General features: G+C 36.0%; 1 protein-coding gene across 1 annotated transcript; it reads left to right on the forward strand.

Moving 5' to 3' along the window:
* Nucleotides 1–388: 388 nt before the first annotated feature.
* LOC107621395 (uncharacterized) lies at nt 389–5,283 on the forward strand. Its single transcript, XM_088494662.1, has 3 exons — nt 389–1,042; nt 2,032–2,105; nt 5,259–5,283. Exons 1-3 carry the CDS (start codon nt 392–394, stop codon nt 5,281–5,283), a joined length of 750 nt encoding a protein of 249 aa, XP_088350788.1. The 5' UTR covers nt 389–391.
* The last annotated feature ends 12,058 nt before the right edge of the window (nt 5,284–17,341 follow it).

Raw genomic sequence — 17,341 nt, forward strand, 5'->3', positions numbered from 1 at the left:
CACAACCACAGTTGCCTACACCCTCACTAAAGGCCAGTCAAACAACCGGCCACCTTTCTTCAACGAGAAGAACTATGCCTACTAGAAAGAGAGGATGGGGATCTTCATCCAATTCATTGACTACAACATATGGAAGATTGTTGTGAGCGGTCCCAAGATCCCAACAAAAACAAGTGCTGATGGTGTGGTGACTCCAAAAGAAGAAGCTGAATGGAATGAAGATGATAAGAAGAAGATGGAGCTGAATGATAAAGCAATTAACCTTCTTCACTGTGCTATCAGCTTTGAAGAGTACCGAAATGTGTCTAGATGTAAGACAGCCAAAGAAATATGGGAAAAACTCTAGCTTACACACAAAGACACTAAACAGGTCAAAGAAACGAGAATTGATATGCTACGAAAAGAGTACGAAATGTTTAACATGAAGGATGGAGAAAGCATTGATGAAGTGTTTGAGAGATTCTCAATCATAATCAACAACCTTGATGCTATGGGTACAAACTACACAGAACAAACCCTAGTAAGAAAACTCCTTAGAAGCCTCACAAAAGAATGGGAAACCACTGCCACTGTCCTAACCGAGAGCAACAACCTAAGCACTATAACCTATGATGAGATGAGAGGAAAACTTCTTGCTTATAAAACCACACACATAAACCCAGACTCAAAGAAAAAGGGAATAGCCCTCAAATCAAAAATAGAACCAAAAGAAAGTGAGTCTAGTAATGGTATTTCAGATGATGAGCTTATATTTTTTGTTAGGAGATTTAGAAGGATGATGAAGAACAAGGGCAAGTACAAGGGTTCAAACTCAAAGGAACACAAGATGGACTTAAGTAAAGTGATGTGTCATCATTGCAATGAGGTTGGACATTTCAAGCTAAACTGTCCAAAGCTCAAGAAGGAGGACAAGGCAAAGAAAGAAAGGAAAAGAGTGCTCATGGCAGCTTGGGAGGATCTTGAGAACGACTCCAATGAAGAAGAAGATTCTGAAGGTGAAGATAAAGACTGCTTCATGGTTGGAAACAATAATCTTGATGAGGTAAATTACTATGACTTATCTATAGATGATTTACATGCCATTATTGATGATCTCACTCTGAATACCTCAAAACTGCTTAATAAGTACAATAAATGCATATCTGAAAAAGATGTGTTAAAAGTTGAAAATGATTTTTTAAAAGAAAAAGTGAAGAAAACTGAATGTTCTTTGGATATTGTTGAAGAAAATAGATTTTTAAAATCTAAACTTGAAAAATTAAAAGGAAAGCACATTGTGGATCCTTCTCAAGAGTTGATTGCTGAAAATGAAAGATTAAATGATATGATTAAAAGGCTGAATGGTGACTTAGCAAAATTTGCTCAAAGTTCTAGTAACTTGGACAAATTACTTGCAAGTCAAAGACTATTATTTGAAAAATCTGGTTTAGGTTATGTAACCAAGGAAAGTGCAATTTTTAATGATTCTTCTATGAAATTTGTGGCTTCTTCATCAAATACTAAATTCACATTCAACAAATATGGTATTGGACATGTTCCCATATTTAAAGAAAAATTTGATGAAGTTTACACAAATGAAACTGAGCCTTCACCAAGAACCGAATCTACTTCAATTAGGCCAGGTTTTGGGTTCAATTCAAAAAATGAGGTAGCTTCCAAAAACACTATATTTTACAACAAAACCTCATATTCGAAAAGCCCTAATGTTCCAAAAAATTCTGGTTGGAACACTTTTGCAAAGAGGAATAATTTCAACAAAAATCAGTTTGTCAAAAGGAAAGCACCTCTTCCAAAAACCAGAAAATTTCAGCACTTTAATCATTTTCAGAAATATGCACCTGAAAATCATTATTTTAATTGCAAGAAATTCGGTCATTCACATTCACAATACTTCATTGAAAAGAGAATTGTGGGAAACCAAATTTACAATGTTGTTTGTGATTTCAATGCACTTGTGCAACCAAGATGGATTAACTTCAAAGGATCCAAATTAATTTGGATACCTAAGGTTACTTGAAGTCTCTCATGCAGATTTGCCTAGCATCCAAGAACAAAAAGGATATGTGGTACTTACACAGTGGATGCTCAAGGCACATGACTGGGAGGTCAACTTACTTCATCAAACTAAACAAGTATGATGGAGGTTTTGTGATCTTTGGAGATGATGGTAAAGGTAAAATAATTGCTGTTAGAAAAGTAGGTAATGAACACTCTACTTTCATTGATGATGTATTTTTGGTATGTGGGCTGAAGAACAATCTTTTGAGTATAAGCCAGCTGTGTGATTTAGGTTATTTAGTGACTTTCAAAAGACTTGAATGATGTGTTGTAAATGAAAAGACAAATGAAGTGCTATTTGTGGCCAAGCGTTTTAATAATGTGTATGGACTTACTTTTGATGAACTAAAGGATCAAAATGTAGCTTGTTTTCATTCTAAAGAATCTGAAAAGTGGCTATGGCACAAGAGATTGGGTCATGCAAGTATGTTTCAAATAAACAAACTTGTAAAGAAAGGCTTAGTAAGAGGTCTTCCCTTGATAAGGTTTGACAAAGACATCACTTGTGATGCTTGCCAAATGGGAAAACAAACAAAAAATTCATTTAAACCAAAGGAAGACATCTCTACTAAAAGGCCACTTGAATTACTACATATTGATTTGTTTGGTCCAACAAGAACTCAAAGCTTAGGTGGTAAACATTATAGTTTAGTAATTGTGGATGACTATTCTAGGTTTGGTTGGGTTTTATTTCTTGCACACAAAATGAAGCCTTTTCGGCCTTTGAAATCTTTTGCAATAAAATTCAAAATGAAAAGGATTTAAAGATTTCTTCAATAAGAAGTGATCATAGAACCGAATTTGAAAACAATTTATTTGAATCCTTTTGTGAGAAATTTGGAATATCTCACATCTTCTCTTGTCCAAGGACATCACAACAAAATGGTGTTATGGAAAGAAGAAATAGAAGCATACAAGAAATGACAAGAGCTATGCTTTGTGAGAGCAATGTTCCAAAATTCCTTTGGACTGAAGCGGTTAACACAGCTTGCCACATTTTGAATAGAACAATCATAAGGAAATTTCTGAAGAAAACCCTTATGAACTTTGGAAAGGTTACCCACCAAACTTGGACTACTTGCACATCTTTGGATGCAAATATTTTGTTTTGAATAACAAGGATAATTTGGGTAAATTTGATCCAAAGGCATATGAGTGTTTGTTTGTAGGATATTCCACAACTAGTAAAGTATATAGAGTTTATCATCAAGATGCTAGGATTATTGAGGAGTCTATACATGTTACATTTTGTGATACTAACTTGGTTCAAAGTATTTTGGAAGATTGTGATGCAGGGAATCAAGCTCAAAAGGACAATGAAACTGCTCAAAACCATGAAAATGAAAATTCTGGACAAGCTGAACCAGAAACTGCAGCTGCTGAAAATTCAAGAGACAATTCCATTTTGTCTCATGAATCTGAAGAAGATCCTAAAACCAACAGTATCCAGAATCCCTTGGTATCTGAATCTGCCTCCAAGTCCAGCAGATCTCATGAATGGAGATTCCTGAAGAATTATCCTGAGAAATTTGTCATTGGGGATGTCTCTCATGGGGTTAAAACTCGGTCTTCAACTAGAAAAGGCAAATAAAGGGACAAATATTGTCCTTCTCTCTCAAATGGAGCCTCAAAATGTCAAAGAAGCCCTCAGTGACCCTTCTTGGGTAAAAGCAATGGATGATGAGCTTCTTGAGTTTGAGAAGAACCAAGTGTGGACCTTGGTTTCAAGGCCAAGTGGAAAGAAAGTGACTAGAACCAAGTGGATATTTCGGAACAAGTTAGGAGAAGATGGCAGCATTGCAAGAAACAAGGCAAGGCTAGCGGCACAAAGATATGACCAAGAAGAAGGAATTGACTTTGATGAATCATTTGCCCCTGTTGCTCGAATGGAAGCCATAAGACTTCTCTTAGCTTATGCTGCATTTTGTGGTTTTAAATCATATCAAATGGATGTGAAATGTTCCGTTTTGAATGGTATGATAGATAGAGAAGTGTATGTGGAGCAGCCACCTGGTTTTGAAAATAAAGAACTTTCTAACCATGTTTTCAAATTATCAAAAGCTCTCTATGGTCTAAGACAAGCTCCTAGAGCTTGGTATGAGAGACTTAGCTCTTTTTTTTTGAAAAATGGTTTTCAAAGAGGCACCACAGGCACAACTCTATTTATCAAGAATTCTAATGATTCTTTCATTCTAATCCAAATATATGTTGATGACATTATTTTTGGATCAGCCAATGAATCCCTTTGTTCTGAATTTGGAAAACTCATGACAAGTGAATTTGACATGAGTATGATGGGCGGACTTAATTTTTTTCCTTGGGTTGCAAATTAAACAAACTGAAAATGGTATTTTTATTCATCAAGAGAAGTATGCCAAGGAACTAGTTAAGAAATTTGGTATGGAAAATGCCAAACCTATGGGAACTCCCGTGCAGCATAATTCAAAATTAGACAAGGGAGAAACTGAGAAAGATGTGCATGAGACTAGGTATAGAGGAATAATTGGTTCTCTTATGTACTTAACTTCCTCTAGACCCGATATTGTGCAAAGTGTTGGAATGTGTTCAAGATTTTAATCTAAACCAAAAGAGTCTCATCTTTCTGCAGTTAAGAGGATCATTAGATATGTTCATGGCACATCCAATTTTGGCCTTTGGTATCCTAAGATTGATGATTTTTCTGTAGTCGGTTATTGTGATGTAGATTTTACTGGTGATAGAGTTGATAGAAGAAGCACTTCAGGCTTATGTTGCTTCCTTGGAAAGTCCTTGAATGTTTGGTAAAGTAAGAAGCAGCCAACAGTGGCTTTATCCACTGCAGAGGCTGAGTATATAGCTGCTTCTTCTTGTTGTTCTCAGCTTATGTGGTTAAAAACACAGCTTGTTGATTACAAGTTAAATGCTGAAAATATTTCCTTGCTATGTGATAATATGAGTGCCATTAATATTTCTAAAAATCCAGTTTTGCACTCTAGGACTAAACATATTGAAGTGAAATTTCACTCAATAAGAGAACATGTTCAAAAAAGGGATATTAGTATTCAATTTGTTAAATCAGAAGAGCAATTTGCAGATATCTTCACAAAATCACTAGCTGAGGACAGATTCTGTATGCTTAGGACTAGTCTAGGAATTTTAAGCCATGATTCTTTGTTTGAAAATTGCTGATATGTTTGTTAGAGTTTTTGTCTCGTAAACAGGTATGAGACAATTCTGGGCAAGTGAAGAGCGTTTCTCTCAATCAGCGTGTTCTGGACTTGTTGCACTTGCAGATTTTCCTAGGCTAGCCTAAAAAATCAGATCATGGGTTGTCCAATATGTTTCCTTAATTCTAACTACCTTTGGGCCCAATATGAATGTTACATTTTTTTATATTTGTTTTTGTTGGCTTGTTTGTTTCAGATTTTTTTTAGAAGGTCTTTTTGTTTTATTTTATTTTAACTTTAAGTCCAATAAAGGGTTTTTCAAATCTTGAATTGATTTCCTTTTTAATTTTTAAAATAAAATAAAATCTTTCTCTTTTGTGATGTCAAGTCTTTTCAAGTCATATCAAAAGGTGATGCAGTTGCATGGTTTGTGAAAGTTTTTTTTGGTACGGTTACCAATACTCCCTCTCTTCCCTCCATTAACTTCTCCTCAACCCCTCGGTTTCTTCCACTATCTTTATTGCTTCTCTTCCCTTAAAAACTAGAAACAAATCAAATGAGGAAGAAAGTCATTGCAAAAAGACTACAGCGTGAAAAGATTCATAAGCTTCCTGCAAATCCAAGACCCTCAACACGCTCTCAGGTCCAAACTTTCACTCCCTCACCTTCTCCTCCTACCTCTCCTCCTCGCACAAACCCCATGGCACGGACCAAGACCACACCCAGATATCCTGCCTCTTCCAAGTCGACGCCACCTCCAAAGGCTCCTCCCTCAATACTTGATTCTTCAAAACCAAGCTCATCCAAAGGCAAACGTCCGGCGGTTGAGGAACCAGTTCCCGAGCCAACTCAGCCTAATTCTAGGTCGGTTCCTGTGCATTCTCAAAGAGGTAAACCTTATCCTCCTCTCAAATCTGTTAGAGAGCCAGACATTGATCCTTTTGCTCATAAATCCCACTTCATGACATCACACTCAAACTATAATCCATATAGATTTAGGTCTGCCATGAACAATGATTTCTTTGAAGGAGTTATTAAGTACTGTACCCTGTGTCCCTCTTTTCTTGCTGACTTACCAACTTTGAAAAAGAAAGGTTTTCCTTTTGTTGAAAATCTGAAATTTTTGGATTGGAATCATCTCTTTAAAATCAAAAAGCCTGTTTATCCTCTGTTGGTTCAAGAGTTTTATGCAAATCTGACATATCATGAAGGGACTGTTCACTCTTATGTTAAAGGCCGAGACATTGTCTTGAATAATGAAACAATCAGTGGTGCATTGAAGTATACTGATGTTGGGCCTTGTGCTTATACTTCAGTTAAGTGGGATGAAGGTGTTGGTATTTCTTACAATGATGCATTGGCTCACATTTGTGAACACGTTTCTTTAATTGATGGAATCACATCCACTCACAAAGCCCTAGGATATGAACGTGTTCAGTTACACCGAATTGTCAACCACATAATATTTCCTCAAAGAGGTTCATATCAAAGGGTTTCTTTCACTGATACACTTGTTTTGTATGCCCTGATCACAAAAACAGAGATTTCTTTTGCTTATTTGATGGTTAGATACATGTTTGATTCTGTTAGAAGTGAGAAAGACAAAGCTCTACCCTATGACATATTTCTAACTTGTGTTTTGGAGCTCTTTGGTGTTGACTTGTCCAATAAGGAATATGAAAACAAACATTCATATCTAAAAGGGGGTGGTTTAGTGAAACAGCAAAAAGGACCTACTCGTTCAGAGAGAGTGGTCTTAGATGATGATGATGATGACTTTATTCCTGAGGAATCTCCTCCTTCTTCCACCGAGGGTACTTCCATCTCCACTGGACAAAAATTCGCTCTGCTGAATGTTGTCAAAGATGTAGTCCAGGAGTTTGTCTCACAATCAAATCACATGATTGCCTTGAGCAAGGAACAAAGGAGACTAGCAAGCAAATATGAGAATTTCCTCCGGAAGTCAAGAGATAGAGTGGCTGTGTTCATTACATTCATTGACAACCTACAAAAGGATGAAGACCCTGCCACTGATGCTGATGAAAAAGTTGACTCAGAAAAAAATGGTTCTAATGCCTAGGATTGTCTCATCAAGCTGCTGCTGACTACTCCTGTTTTTGTCTCATAAAAACTGTCTCTTTTGATACTTTGGGACTTATGTTTGTTATTTTTGCATAACTGTATGATGAGGTACGAAAGTTGGTGAATTAAAAATTATTAAAATGGTTACGTTGCAAGTATAGTTCTTAACTCACCGAAAATCTGCCTATCAATTTAGAAATATGTCACAGAGAGTTTAAATTAAAAATTACTGGGAGTTTTAAGTCCCAGGTCGTCTCCCAACGAGTTGCAGAAAGTGTGCTATTTTATTAATCAGATGTTCCAAGAAGTTGAGTTAAGTAAATTGGAAATTAAATTGAGGAAATTTAATTAATATGAATAAAAGCCTTGACTGGGAGTTGATTAGTTGGAATTTCTGCTATTGATGGAGTGATTTTAAGATTAATTTATAATTAATGGTTGTTCTGTTTGGTTATCCTTTACTAGGTAAAGGAAAGTCAAACAAGTTGGAATGCTAGATCTGTTCACAAGTTGCAACCCACTCAGTTCAAAGGGATTGATGTTAGTGATTAGATAACAATCCAATAGTTAACCCAATTACAATTTTTCTTTCAATCCTTCCAACTCAAGAGTTCCTTTCAATCAACTCCCCATCAAGTGAGGGAACTACTCACTCATTGTAAATAATAAATCCATAACACATGAAAGGGAATTAAAAGAAGACATGATTATTGGAATGGAAAATAAATTTAAATGGAAGAAATAACCCTTGTATTAAATAATCATGAAAATATCCAAATGACAAAATTGAACAAAGCAAAGAACATGGAAGAATAAAACCAAGTTAAGAGAACGAACTAGGATGCGAAGTCTTGATGAGGAAATAACTCTTCTCAATGTTCCAATGCTAAGACCAATTGAAAATTAAAATTCTCAAAACATAGAGAGAAAAACCTAAGGGAGTAAAACTAGATCTAAAACTGTCAACTGTATAGAATGAATGCTGTTCTTTTGTTTCTGCATATTCTCTGGCTCTAGTCTGCTGTTCCGGGCCGAAAACTGGGTTGAAATAAGGTCCAAAATTGCCCCCAACAAATTCTGCAGATTATGCAGATCGCACATGTCACGCGATCGCGTCATCCATGCGAACGCGTCATTCACGTTTTTCCTTGCCACGCATTCGCGTCGTCCACACTACCGCGTCACTTTAGCTTTTCCAATCCGCGCGGCCGCGTGTGCCATGCGGCCGCGTCACTGCGATTTGCGCTCCTTCGCGCGGTCGCGTGAGCCATGCGACCGCGTCACTTCTCGCTGGTTATCTCCTCAAATTCTTGTGTTCCTTCCATTTTTGCTAGCTTCCTTTCCAATCTCCAACTCATTTATGCCCTGTAAAGTCTGAAACACTCAACACACAAATCACGGCATCGAATGGAATAAAGGAGAATTAAAAATAAATAATTAAAGTCTCTAGGAAACAGTTTTCAAACATGTAATAAATTCAGGAAGGAAATCTAAATGCATGCTAATTTAATGAATAAATGGGTGAGGATCATGATAAAACCACACAATTAAACACAATATAAACCATAAAATAGTGGTTTATCACTGTATAACCATAACTACTGCTGCTTTCAGTTTAATTTATTTGATATTTTAGATTGTGCTCTGACACTTTCTTGCAGGGTTTAAGGTGATGTTTTCATTGATCTTGCTTATTGTCCACCCTTGATGACAAAAGGGGGAGTATATATGGCATGATATTTAGCATGAGCAGTGCATGCAATGAATTTAGTGAATGTTGTAATTTTTTTTAATTTAACTGCTGCTACTAAATTGCTGTGCTTTTTGATTGATGATGCCACAATGGTTTTCTACTGCTGTAAATTTTTTGGCATGAGTTTTGAAACTTACTTTTATGAGATGTTGCTATTTTGTTACTGTTCCTAATATCTTAATGCTCTGTTTGATGAGATTGTAAAAATACTTAAACCTGTAAGAGTTTGCTGCATCTTTGTCTAAGTATTTAGCATTTATTTGGTTCTAAATAAGTAAATACAAACAGGAGAGAAAAGAAGAGCATAAATCCAGGGGGAGCTACTCTTGAAAAGGAAAGGGGGAGCAACATAAAAGCAAATGACAAAAATTAAAGGGAGTTCCTAAACCTTACTCAAATTAATTTCCTTTTGATTATTATTTAAAGTATGTTTGTCATCAAGGGGGAGATTGTTGAGTGAAGAAATTAACTAATATAATTGATGATGACAAATATTATTTTATTGGGCAAAGTAAATAATTAGTGCTGATTGTTAATAATTATATGTTGATAATTATTTATAAAATGTTGGAGGCCAAAACTTATTATTGTAGTAGCCCAAGAGGATGAACATAAGAAACAAATCTGGTGGGCTAAAATGCAAGTGAAGCCCAAAAGAAACAAAGCATAGAAAGCAACAGGCTGAATGAAAAAAATCCGATCCAAGCCCGATTGCCTCTCTCATTCAAACATCTCCAAATTTCTCTCACCCAAAAGCAACGTTCATCTGTTCCCTTTTGGTCAGAAATCACAGAAGTGAGAGAGAGAGCTTATTCCCTAAGCTACTCACAAAAGAAGAAAGAAAGAGAAGGTTAGAAAAGAGAGGTTGAGGTCAAATCAGCAAAATCAAACCATATCAAGCTTAAGCAAAGGTTAAAGGTAAACCATTTTCTTATACATGCACCTCAGTTTCTTCTTCTCTTCCTAACTCTCTGCTAGTCCGAAAATGGGAATCATGGAAAAGTTGATTTCTGCTTCCACTACTGTGTATCTACAGTCACAAGTGAGTCTTGGGGACCAAGTAGCTTCCCAATGGCCAAGATCTGAGTTTACCATTGAGAATCTCTGTTTTATGCTTTCTTGTGGCTTTCGGTCAACAAGAGAAGGTCAGAAGCAAAGTCCCTAATTTGAGTAAAAATGGGAGAAAATGAACGGCTGGGTTGGTGAAGCACATTGCTCAAGAAGTTGACCTAGGAAGAAGAACCCAGCAATATGCAAGGAGATAAAAGAGGTTTGCTGTTCATTCAGAAAGCAAGGAGAGATAACCAGTGTTATTGAGGTTTTGTTCTGTGAAGAGTTCCCTGAAGAAGTTCATTTACTTGGATAATGCTTTCTTTCAAAGAAGCATTCGGCCAATATTGAAGAACAAAATTAGAGACGTGCAAGTCTGGTTTATCACATAGCAAAGAGGCTGTTAATGAAGTCAATCTCCTTCATGTTTTACAGATTGTAATGTACTTTTCGATGTTTATCTTTTTGTAATTTCTTAAGTGAAAAGGCATATTGAGAGAGCTCAAGAAAAAGCCATGAGTGGAAAAAGGCAGAGTGATACACTTGAGAGAAAAGACTAGAGTTATTTTCAGATTTCTTTAGGTAAGTTTGTGTCTTGTATCCTATACTAGTGAGGTACCCCTTTCTTAGTTGGGTTAGCACTAAGAGTGAAGAGTTAGGTATTAGCATAGCCAATGTCAAGTTAGGTTAGAACTTGAGTGTGAAAGGATTGTGTCAATCCTGTGGAATTGGTGTATGTAATACTTTTAACTATAGTGGAAATTTATCTATTGTTGTGGAGGAGACTGGACGTAGGTTGCATAGCACATGGCAACCGAACCAGGATACATGCTGGTGTTAGCTTCTCTCTTCACTGCTATGTTCTGTTTTCTGATATTTATGAGACAAAAATAAATTGACTCATAAAATTTCTGCTGATGAGTTCAAACAGAATCAGAATTGAAAGTTTGCTTTAAAGGGTCATTTTAGTAACTCAAAAGAAAGGCATAGATTCAACCCCCCTTCTCTAAGCCTACTACAACCTTCACACCATCCTCCACCACTAGAGGTGTTCATGGATCGGATCGTATTTGCAAATTTGAGGTAAATATCCGCATCTGATCCATAAATTGCAGATATGATCTGATCCGCAGTCTGATCAGATCGGATCGGATCGTTTCCGATCCGGTCCGATCTACACTCTTTGCGGATCAGATTGCGGATATCAATTATGCATCCGCGTATTCGATCCGTAGATCCGCACAATAATAATTAAAAAAGTATATATATGAGTAAAGTATCATTTTTGTCCCCAACATTTGGGTAAATCCTATTTGTGTCTCTAATGTTCAAATCGTCCTATTTGTATCCCAAACGTTTATAAAAGTGATTTAATGTTATCCTACTGTCAATTATACTAATAGATCAGATTATATTTTTTAGTTATTCTCATTTGGATGTATTCATTCTCAATTAGGCTTCACTTGGATGTGTTCGATTATAATATTATACCCAAAATTTGTGTTTAAGTTCAATTATGTCCCTAAAAAAAGTGAATTATGTAAATGTTGCAGGGATTAGTTTCAACTTTTAATGAGTTATTATCCGGAGTGGATCAATCGGTTCTGACCCAGACATTTGTATTCTAACTTCAAGAAGAGCTTTTTAGAACTCCAACTAAAGCTCATGATGTGTAATTGACGGCAGGATAATGTTGAATCACTTTTATAAATGTTAGGGATACAAATAGGACGATTTAAATGTTAGGGATACAAATAGGACTTGCTCCAAACGTTAGGGACAAAAATAATATATATATATATATATATATATATATATATATATATATATATATATATATATATATATATATATATATCGTATTATATTTACTTGTTTGTATGTTTTAGTTAGTAGTTATTATTCATATTATAACACCCTACCACACAGAGCTTTACGCTTAAGCTGTAAAACAGAGGTGGTATGGTATTACAACCTCTAAAATAAAATATATATAGATAATAGCAGAAAGAATATAATATTTGAGGAGCCTTGAAAAATGGATGACACAAAAATCGCAAAAAATAAAATTTAAAAAAAAAACGCAACACTCAGAATCGAGATAACGTGCGTGCGAAGAATACTAGATTTTATAAGTATAAAAAAAAACAGAAAGTAGGAGTAGAGGGTCAATGATACAAAATAACAAGCTCCTAAATCAGCCTGCGAAACCAAAGTTGGCCGGAGAATATTTACATACATATATACATATATCCCAAAACCCAAAATACATAGACAAGGCCCTAGCTCTCCATAAGCCTCTAAGAGGAGCAAAATAAACAAGTTATTCGGAGACAAAGTTAAGTACATATATACATAAACTATATATCAAAATGAAATCCAGAAAAACACTACGCTTCAGAAGTCCAGACGCCTAGCGAGGTGCCTCTCGCCCTGCATCTGAAAAATAATAATATTGTATGGAATGAGAACCGGGGGTTCTCAGCATGGTAAAGGTGCCATACACATAATATATAAGGTCTTGGGAATGCCAGAGGCAATCCTAGAACGTCGACACTCAGATAAAGTTTATAGAAATAAAGCAGAAACCATAAATCTAGCTTTCTAAACTCAACCAATTTCCTTATAAATCTAGCTGAAACTCAGCTAAAACCCTAAATCTCTCTGCCTTCCCTCCATTCCTCCATCTCCGGTGAAGTTACAAGGACAAACAAACAAACAATAGCACACACAAGTAGGATGCAAGTAATACAAATAGCAAGTATAACAGTTAGCATATTATAATAATTTAGACAAACCCAATTAATGCACAATCAGACAAAATCGTACAAATGCATATGATGGATGTCTATCCTACTGGCCGTGAGCTCACGCGTCGGTTACTTTGCCAGAACCTGAAACATCTGGTAGCTAATCCAGACATTTGTCTCTAGGTTTCACATCTCCAAGAGGATCATAAACGAAGGAGAGTGCCTTTCCACCTTCTCCTGGAGGTTTCATGAAGGAGAGTGCATTTCCACATCGAAAGAATGTGCCTTTCCACCTTGCAACCAGAGAAGAATGTGGGAGAAACAATACGAAGGAGAATGCCTTTCCACCTTTTCCACATCCACATCACGACAAGAGAGGGAATCCTCCATCCCCAACCTTGCCATTTGAACACATTTTCAAGTTATCACGCAAGCAGGATCGCACCCAAACCTTGCCATCTCGACCATTCCGGCCACACACACATCTCGACCATTCCGGCCACACACAGTCATCTCCAATCTCATCATTTTCAACCTTTACTTCATCCCCAAATTTTCTTAATTTCCTAACTCCATTTTATTACTAAGCTTACTATCCAAATTTAGAATTAACAGTGTCAAAACAGAAGTTTAGGAAGTCAAATTGGCTTTAGAAAAATAAGATAATTGTTTGTTAAAAATAGGGGTATGCGTACGCATTGACCTCTTTTGGGCCAAGATGCGTATGCATGCACTTGTCCGCGTACGCATGTACGCTGGACAGAATTGAATGCATGCGTATGCCCATATATGCGTACGCGAAAAACCATTTTCTGGGTACTATGCGTATGCATGCACATGTATGCGTACACATAGGTACCAAACCGAATCTACCCAATGCATATGAAGGGGTATGCGTATGCATGCAAGGTTATTTGGCCAAAAATTTGGCTAAATCTGAAATCTACATAATTTGTATTTTAAACTCTGAATTTTTGACGCACATAACTTTTTCGTTTTAAATTATTTTTCATCCGTTTTTCGAACAATGTAAAATTTAGGATTTTAATTTAAAATTTAGAATTTAATATAAAATATTTTTTGTTGATTAAGTATTAATTACAAATAATAAATTTGATTAATCATATAACAATGTTTTTTAATTATAATTTGTAATTTTAACATAAAAAAATATTAGAACTCAATCGCTTAAATACTAATCTAAAAAACTTTACAAACATAAACATATTTAATAAGATAATAATATAAAGGGTAACGCTAGGGAGACAATGAAATATGTCTACAATGGCTACAATGGACTGTTTAGAAGGCCCAATTCAGTTTAATAGAGTAAATTAACCCATTAATAACCCTGATCTATTCTAGCTGTTCAGTTAACCATACCACACAATTTTAAGTAATTACATTTTTTTCCAAAATCCTAAATACAGTAGATTGAGGCCGTTCCACTCCTTATCCAAAACCCTTGCAATTGTTGCAGAGAACCTTGACCAGGAAGACCCATCAGTGCTGCGATCGTCAACCACGGAAGGCGAACAGGGAACGGAAGCGCACCCACCGTGGCCGTCGAGAAGACCCCGCCGTGATCGCCACCGAGGCCGTTCGTGCTCCGCCTCTGATCAGAACTGAAGGGGGAGTGGCTGCTGAACATCCCGCCGTCACTGACCCAGAGTCCGTCCGCCCTCCGCCTTCGATCAGAGCTGAAGACAGATGAGCAGTCACCCCCGAAAGGAGCATTCGAACCGTTCTACTCGCGTGGGCGACGTCATTGCCGAGCTGTTGAACATCCGATCCGAGGAAACCAACCGCGTGCTCGTCACAGGGAAAACATCTAACATCATCAGCGCAAGATCCTAACCATCTAAGGTAAGTAGGTGGAGTTGTTCATTTTTCGAGGGGTTATCGCTGTTGCATGTTGTATTATAGATAGATTTTGTTGATGATATGAGTGATTAACCATTGTGAGAAAGCTTTGGTGCGATGATAGCATCCCAGAGATTGTGGAGTAGGTAGTTCATTTACGTTATTGCAATTCATGGTGATTTAACTTTAGCCCGAGAAAAGGACGAAAAAGTTTGTTAGTTTTGGTTTCATATCTGTTTAAATTATTTTTTTTGTCTGTATCTGTGTAGACCATGTGCATCTAATTTGACGTTAACTTTCTTGACCATTGTTGAATCTTCGTTGATATTTTCTCGGATGGTTAATTTAGTATGATATTGGATGGTTAGTCTTGAAATTTTGCTATAGTTTGGACAATTTTCGATACCAAATATGTTTCTCTTGTCACTGTAACCATATAATTTCTTGCTCTTTCTGATATTGCTTTGTAATAACAATAAAATAATTTTATTCTCAGACCCTTTAACAAGGTAATGTCTGCTATATGGACAAAGGAAAGTGTTGGTGGCTTTGCGATGCATCTTTGTTTCCTGCTGTTTTGTGCAAAACAAGACTGACTTTTTTTCTTTAATCTATTTAAATCCTGCTTCCGGGTACATGAGCCGAATAACAATAATTATTTTTTCTTTTTTTTTGTGTCTCAGGAAGCGGTAAAAGAACCACACTGTCTCAGGTTCAGGCCTTCTACAATACAAGCATACTAACCTACTAGTAGGTGAATCCCCTTTGTTGAGTTTTCCTTATATACTAATTCCCACAACATGCATATTGGTTTAAACAACTTGATATCACGGTGTTCACTTTCTATATGTTTGTATTTGGGTTGTTTGGTGACTTTTTAGATTCTGCCGGAAACATGAATCTTTCATCTTTGTTCAAACCTATTGATGAACAGTTAAGTGTCGTCGCTGAATCTTGTGCTAGGAAGAGGAATGAAACCATAAATGTGTCTTGGTGCATCTTATAATTTTTAAACGATCTTGTTCATTATGTCATTAAACAATTTATAATGTACACGCTTATTTTATTTTTTGGTTTTGGTTTCATATATGTTTAAATTAATTTTTTTTTCTGTATCTGTGTGGACCATGTGCATCTAATTTGACGTTAACTTTCTTGACCATTGTTGAATCTTCGTTGATATTTTCTCGGATGGTTAATTTAGTATGATATTGGATGGTTAGTCTTTAAATTTTGCTATAGTTTGGACAATTTTCGATACCAAATATGTTTCTCTTGTCACTGTAACCATATAATTACTTGCTCTTTCTGATATTGCTTTGTAATAACAATAAAATAATTTTATTCTCAGACCCTTTAACAAGGTAATGTCTGCTATATGGACAAAGGAAAGTGTTGGTGGCTTTGCAATGCATCTTTGTTTCCTGCTGTTTTGTGCAAAACAAGACTGACTTTTTTTATTTAATCTATTTAAATCCTGCTTTTGGGTACATGAGCCAAATAACAATAATTATTTTTTCCTTTTTTTTTGTGCCTCAGGAAGCGGTAAAACAACCACACTGTCTCAGGTTAAGGCCTTCTACAATACAAGCGTGCTAACCTGCTAGTAGGTGAATCCCCTTTGTTGAGTTTTCCTTATATACTAATTCCCACAACATGCATATTGGTTTATACAACTTGATATCACGGTGTTCGCTTTCTATATGTTTGTATTCGTTGGGTTGTTTGGTGACTTTTTAGATTCCGCCAGAAACATGTATCTTTCATCTTTGTTCAAACCTATTGATTAATAGTTAAGTGCCATCACTGAATCTTGTGCTAGGAAGAGGAATGAAACCATAAATGTGTCTTGGTGCATCTTATAATTTCTAAACGGTCTTGTTCATTATGTCATTAAATAGTTTATAATGTACACGCTTATTTTATCTTTTGATTTTTGTACGGTTCTTTATTGTTAAATAAAAATTTCAATTTTATATGCTCATGTCGGAGTACATATGAAGTGAGTAGCTTTTTTGTGAGTCATTTATTCGCATGCCCTCTTGTGAAGGTAGAAAACAGTATCTGGAGCTCTCTAGTTGATGAATTGTGTGAAGGTAGTTTTCCTTGATGATTGGTATGCATGTAGTTGACAACTGTGCTCCTCGTCTTCGTTTGTTAGTGATATTTGAAAGCTGTTTGGTTAGTCATTGTGAGAGGGAATTGGAAGGTTGGTGTGGTTGATAGACATGCCCTATAGTTATTTGGATCATTAGTTAAGTGTGTGGATGGTCAGTTATATTGTGTATTTGCTGATATATGTGTTTATGAATTAGTTTTTCATCCTAATTATATATGGTTACTAACGGGAAGTTTTCAGTTTTGATATTTGTTTATCTTCCATAACATAGAAGATATTAATACAAGGCTATAATCCTTGATGTCAATATTTTCTTATCTGCCTCGATGCATCAGTGTTATATTCTCGTGTCATATAGCTCCAATAAATAACCATGCTGCTCGAACAAATCAATCTCTATACCGGCTGAACTCAAACTCAGATGGGTAAAAAGGTATCGACCAGATTACATCAATAAATGAACATATTTTTTTATGACGTTATTCTTATCCTTTTTGGTTTTGCTCAACAGAAACTAGTA

Source organism: Arachis ipaensis, chromosome B10 (assembly GCF_059453495.1).
Source record: "Arachis ipaensis isolate K30076 ecotype BB chromosome B10, ASM5945349v1, whole genome shotgun sequence".
NCBI classification, from domain to species: Eukaryota; Viridiplantae; Streptophyta; class Magnoliopsida; order Fabales; family Fabaceae; genus Arachis; species Arachis ipaensis.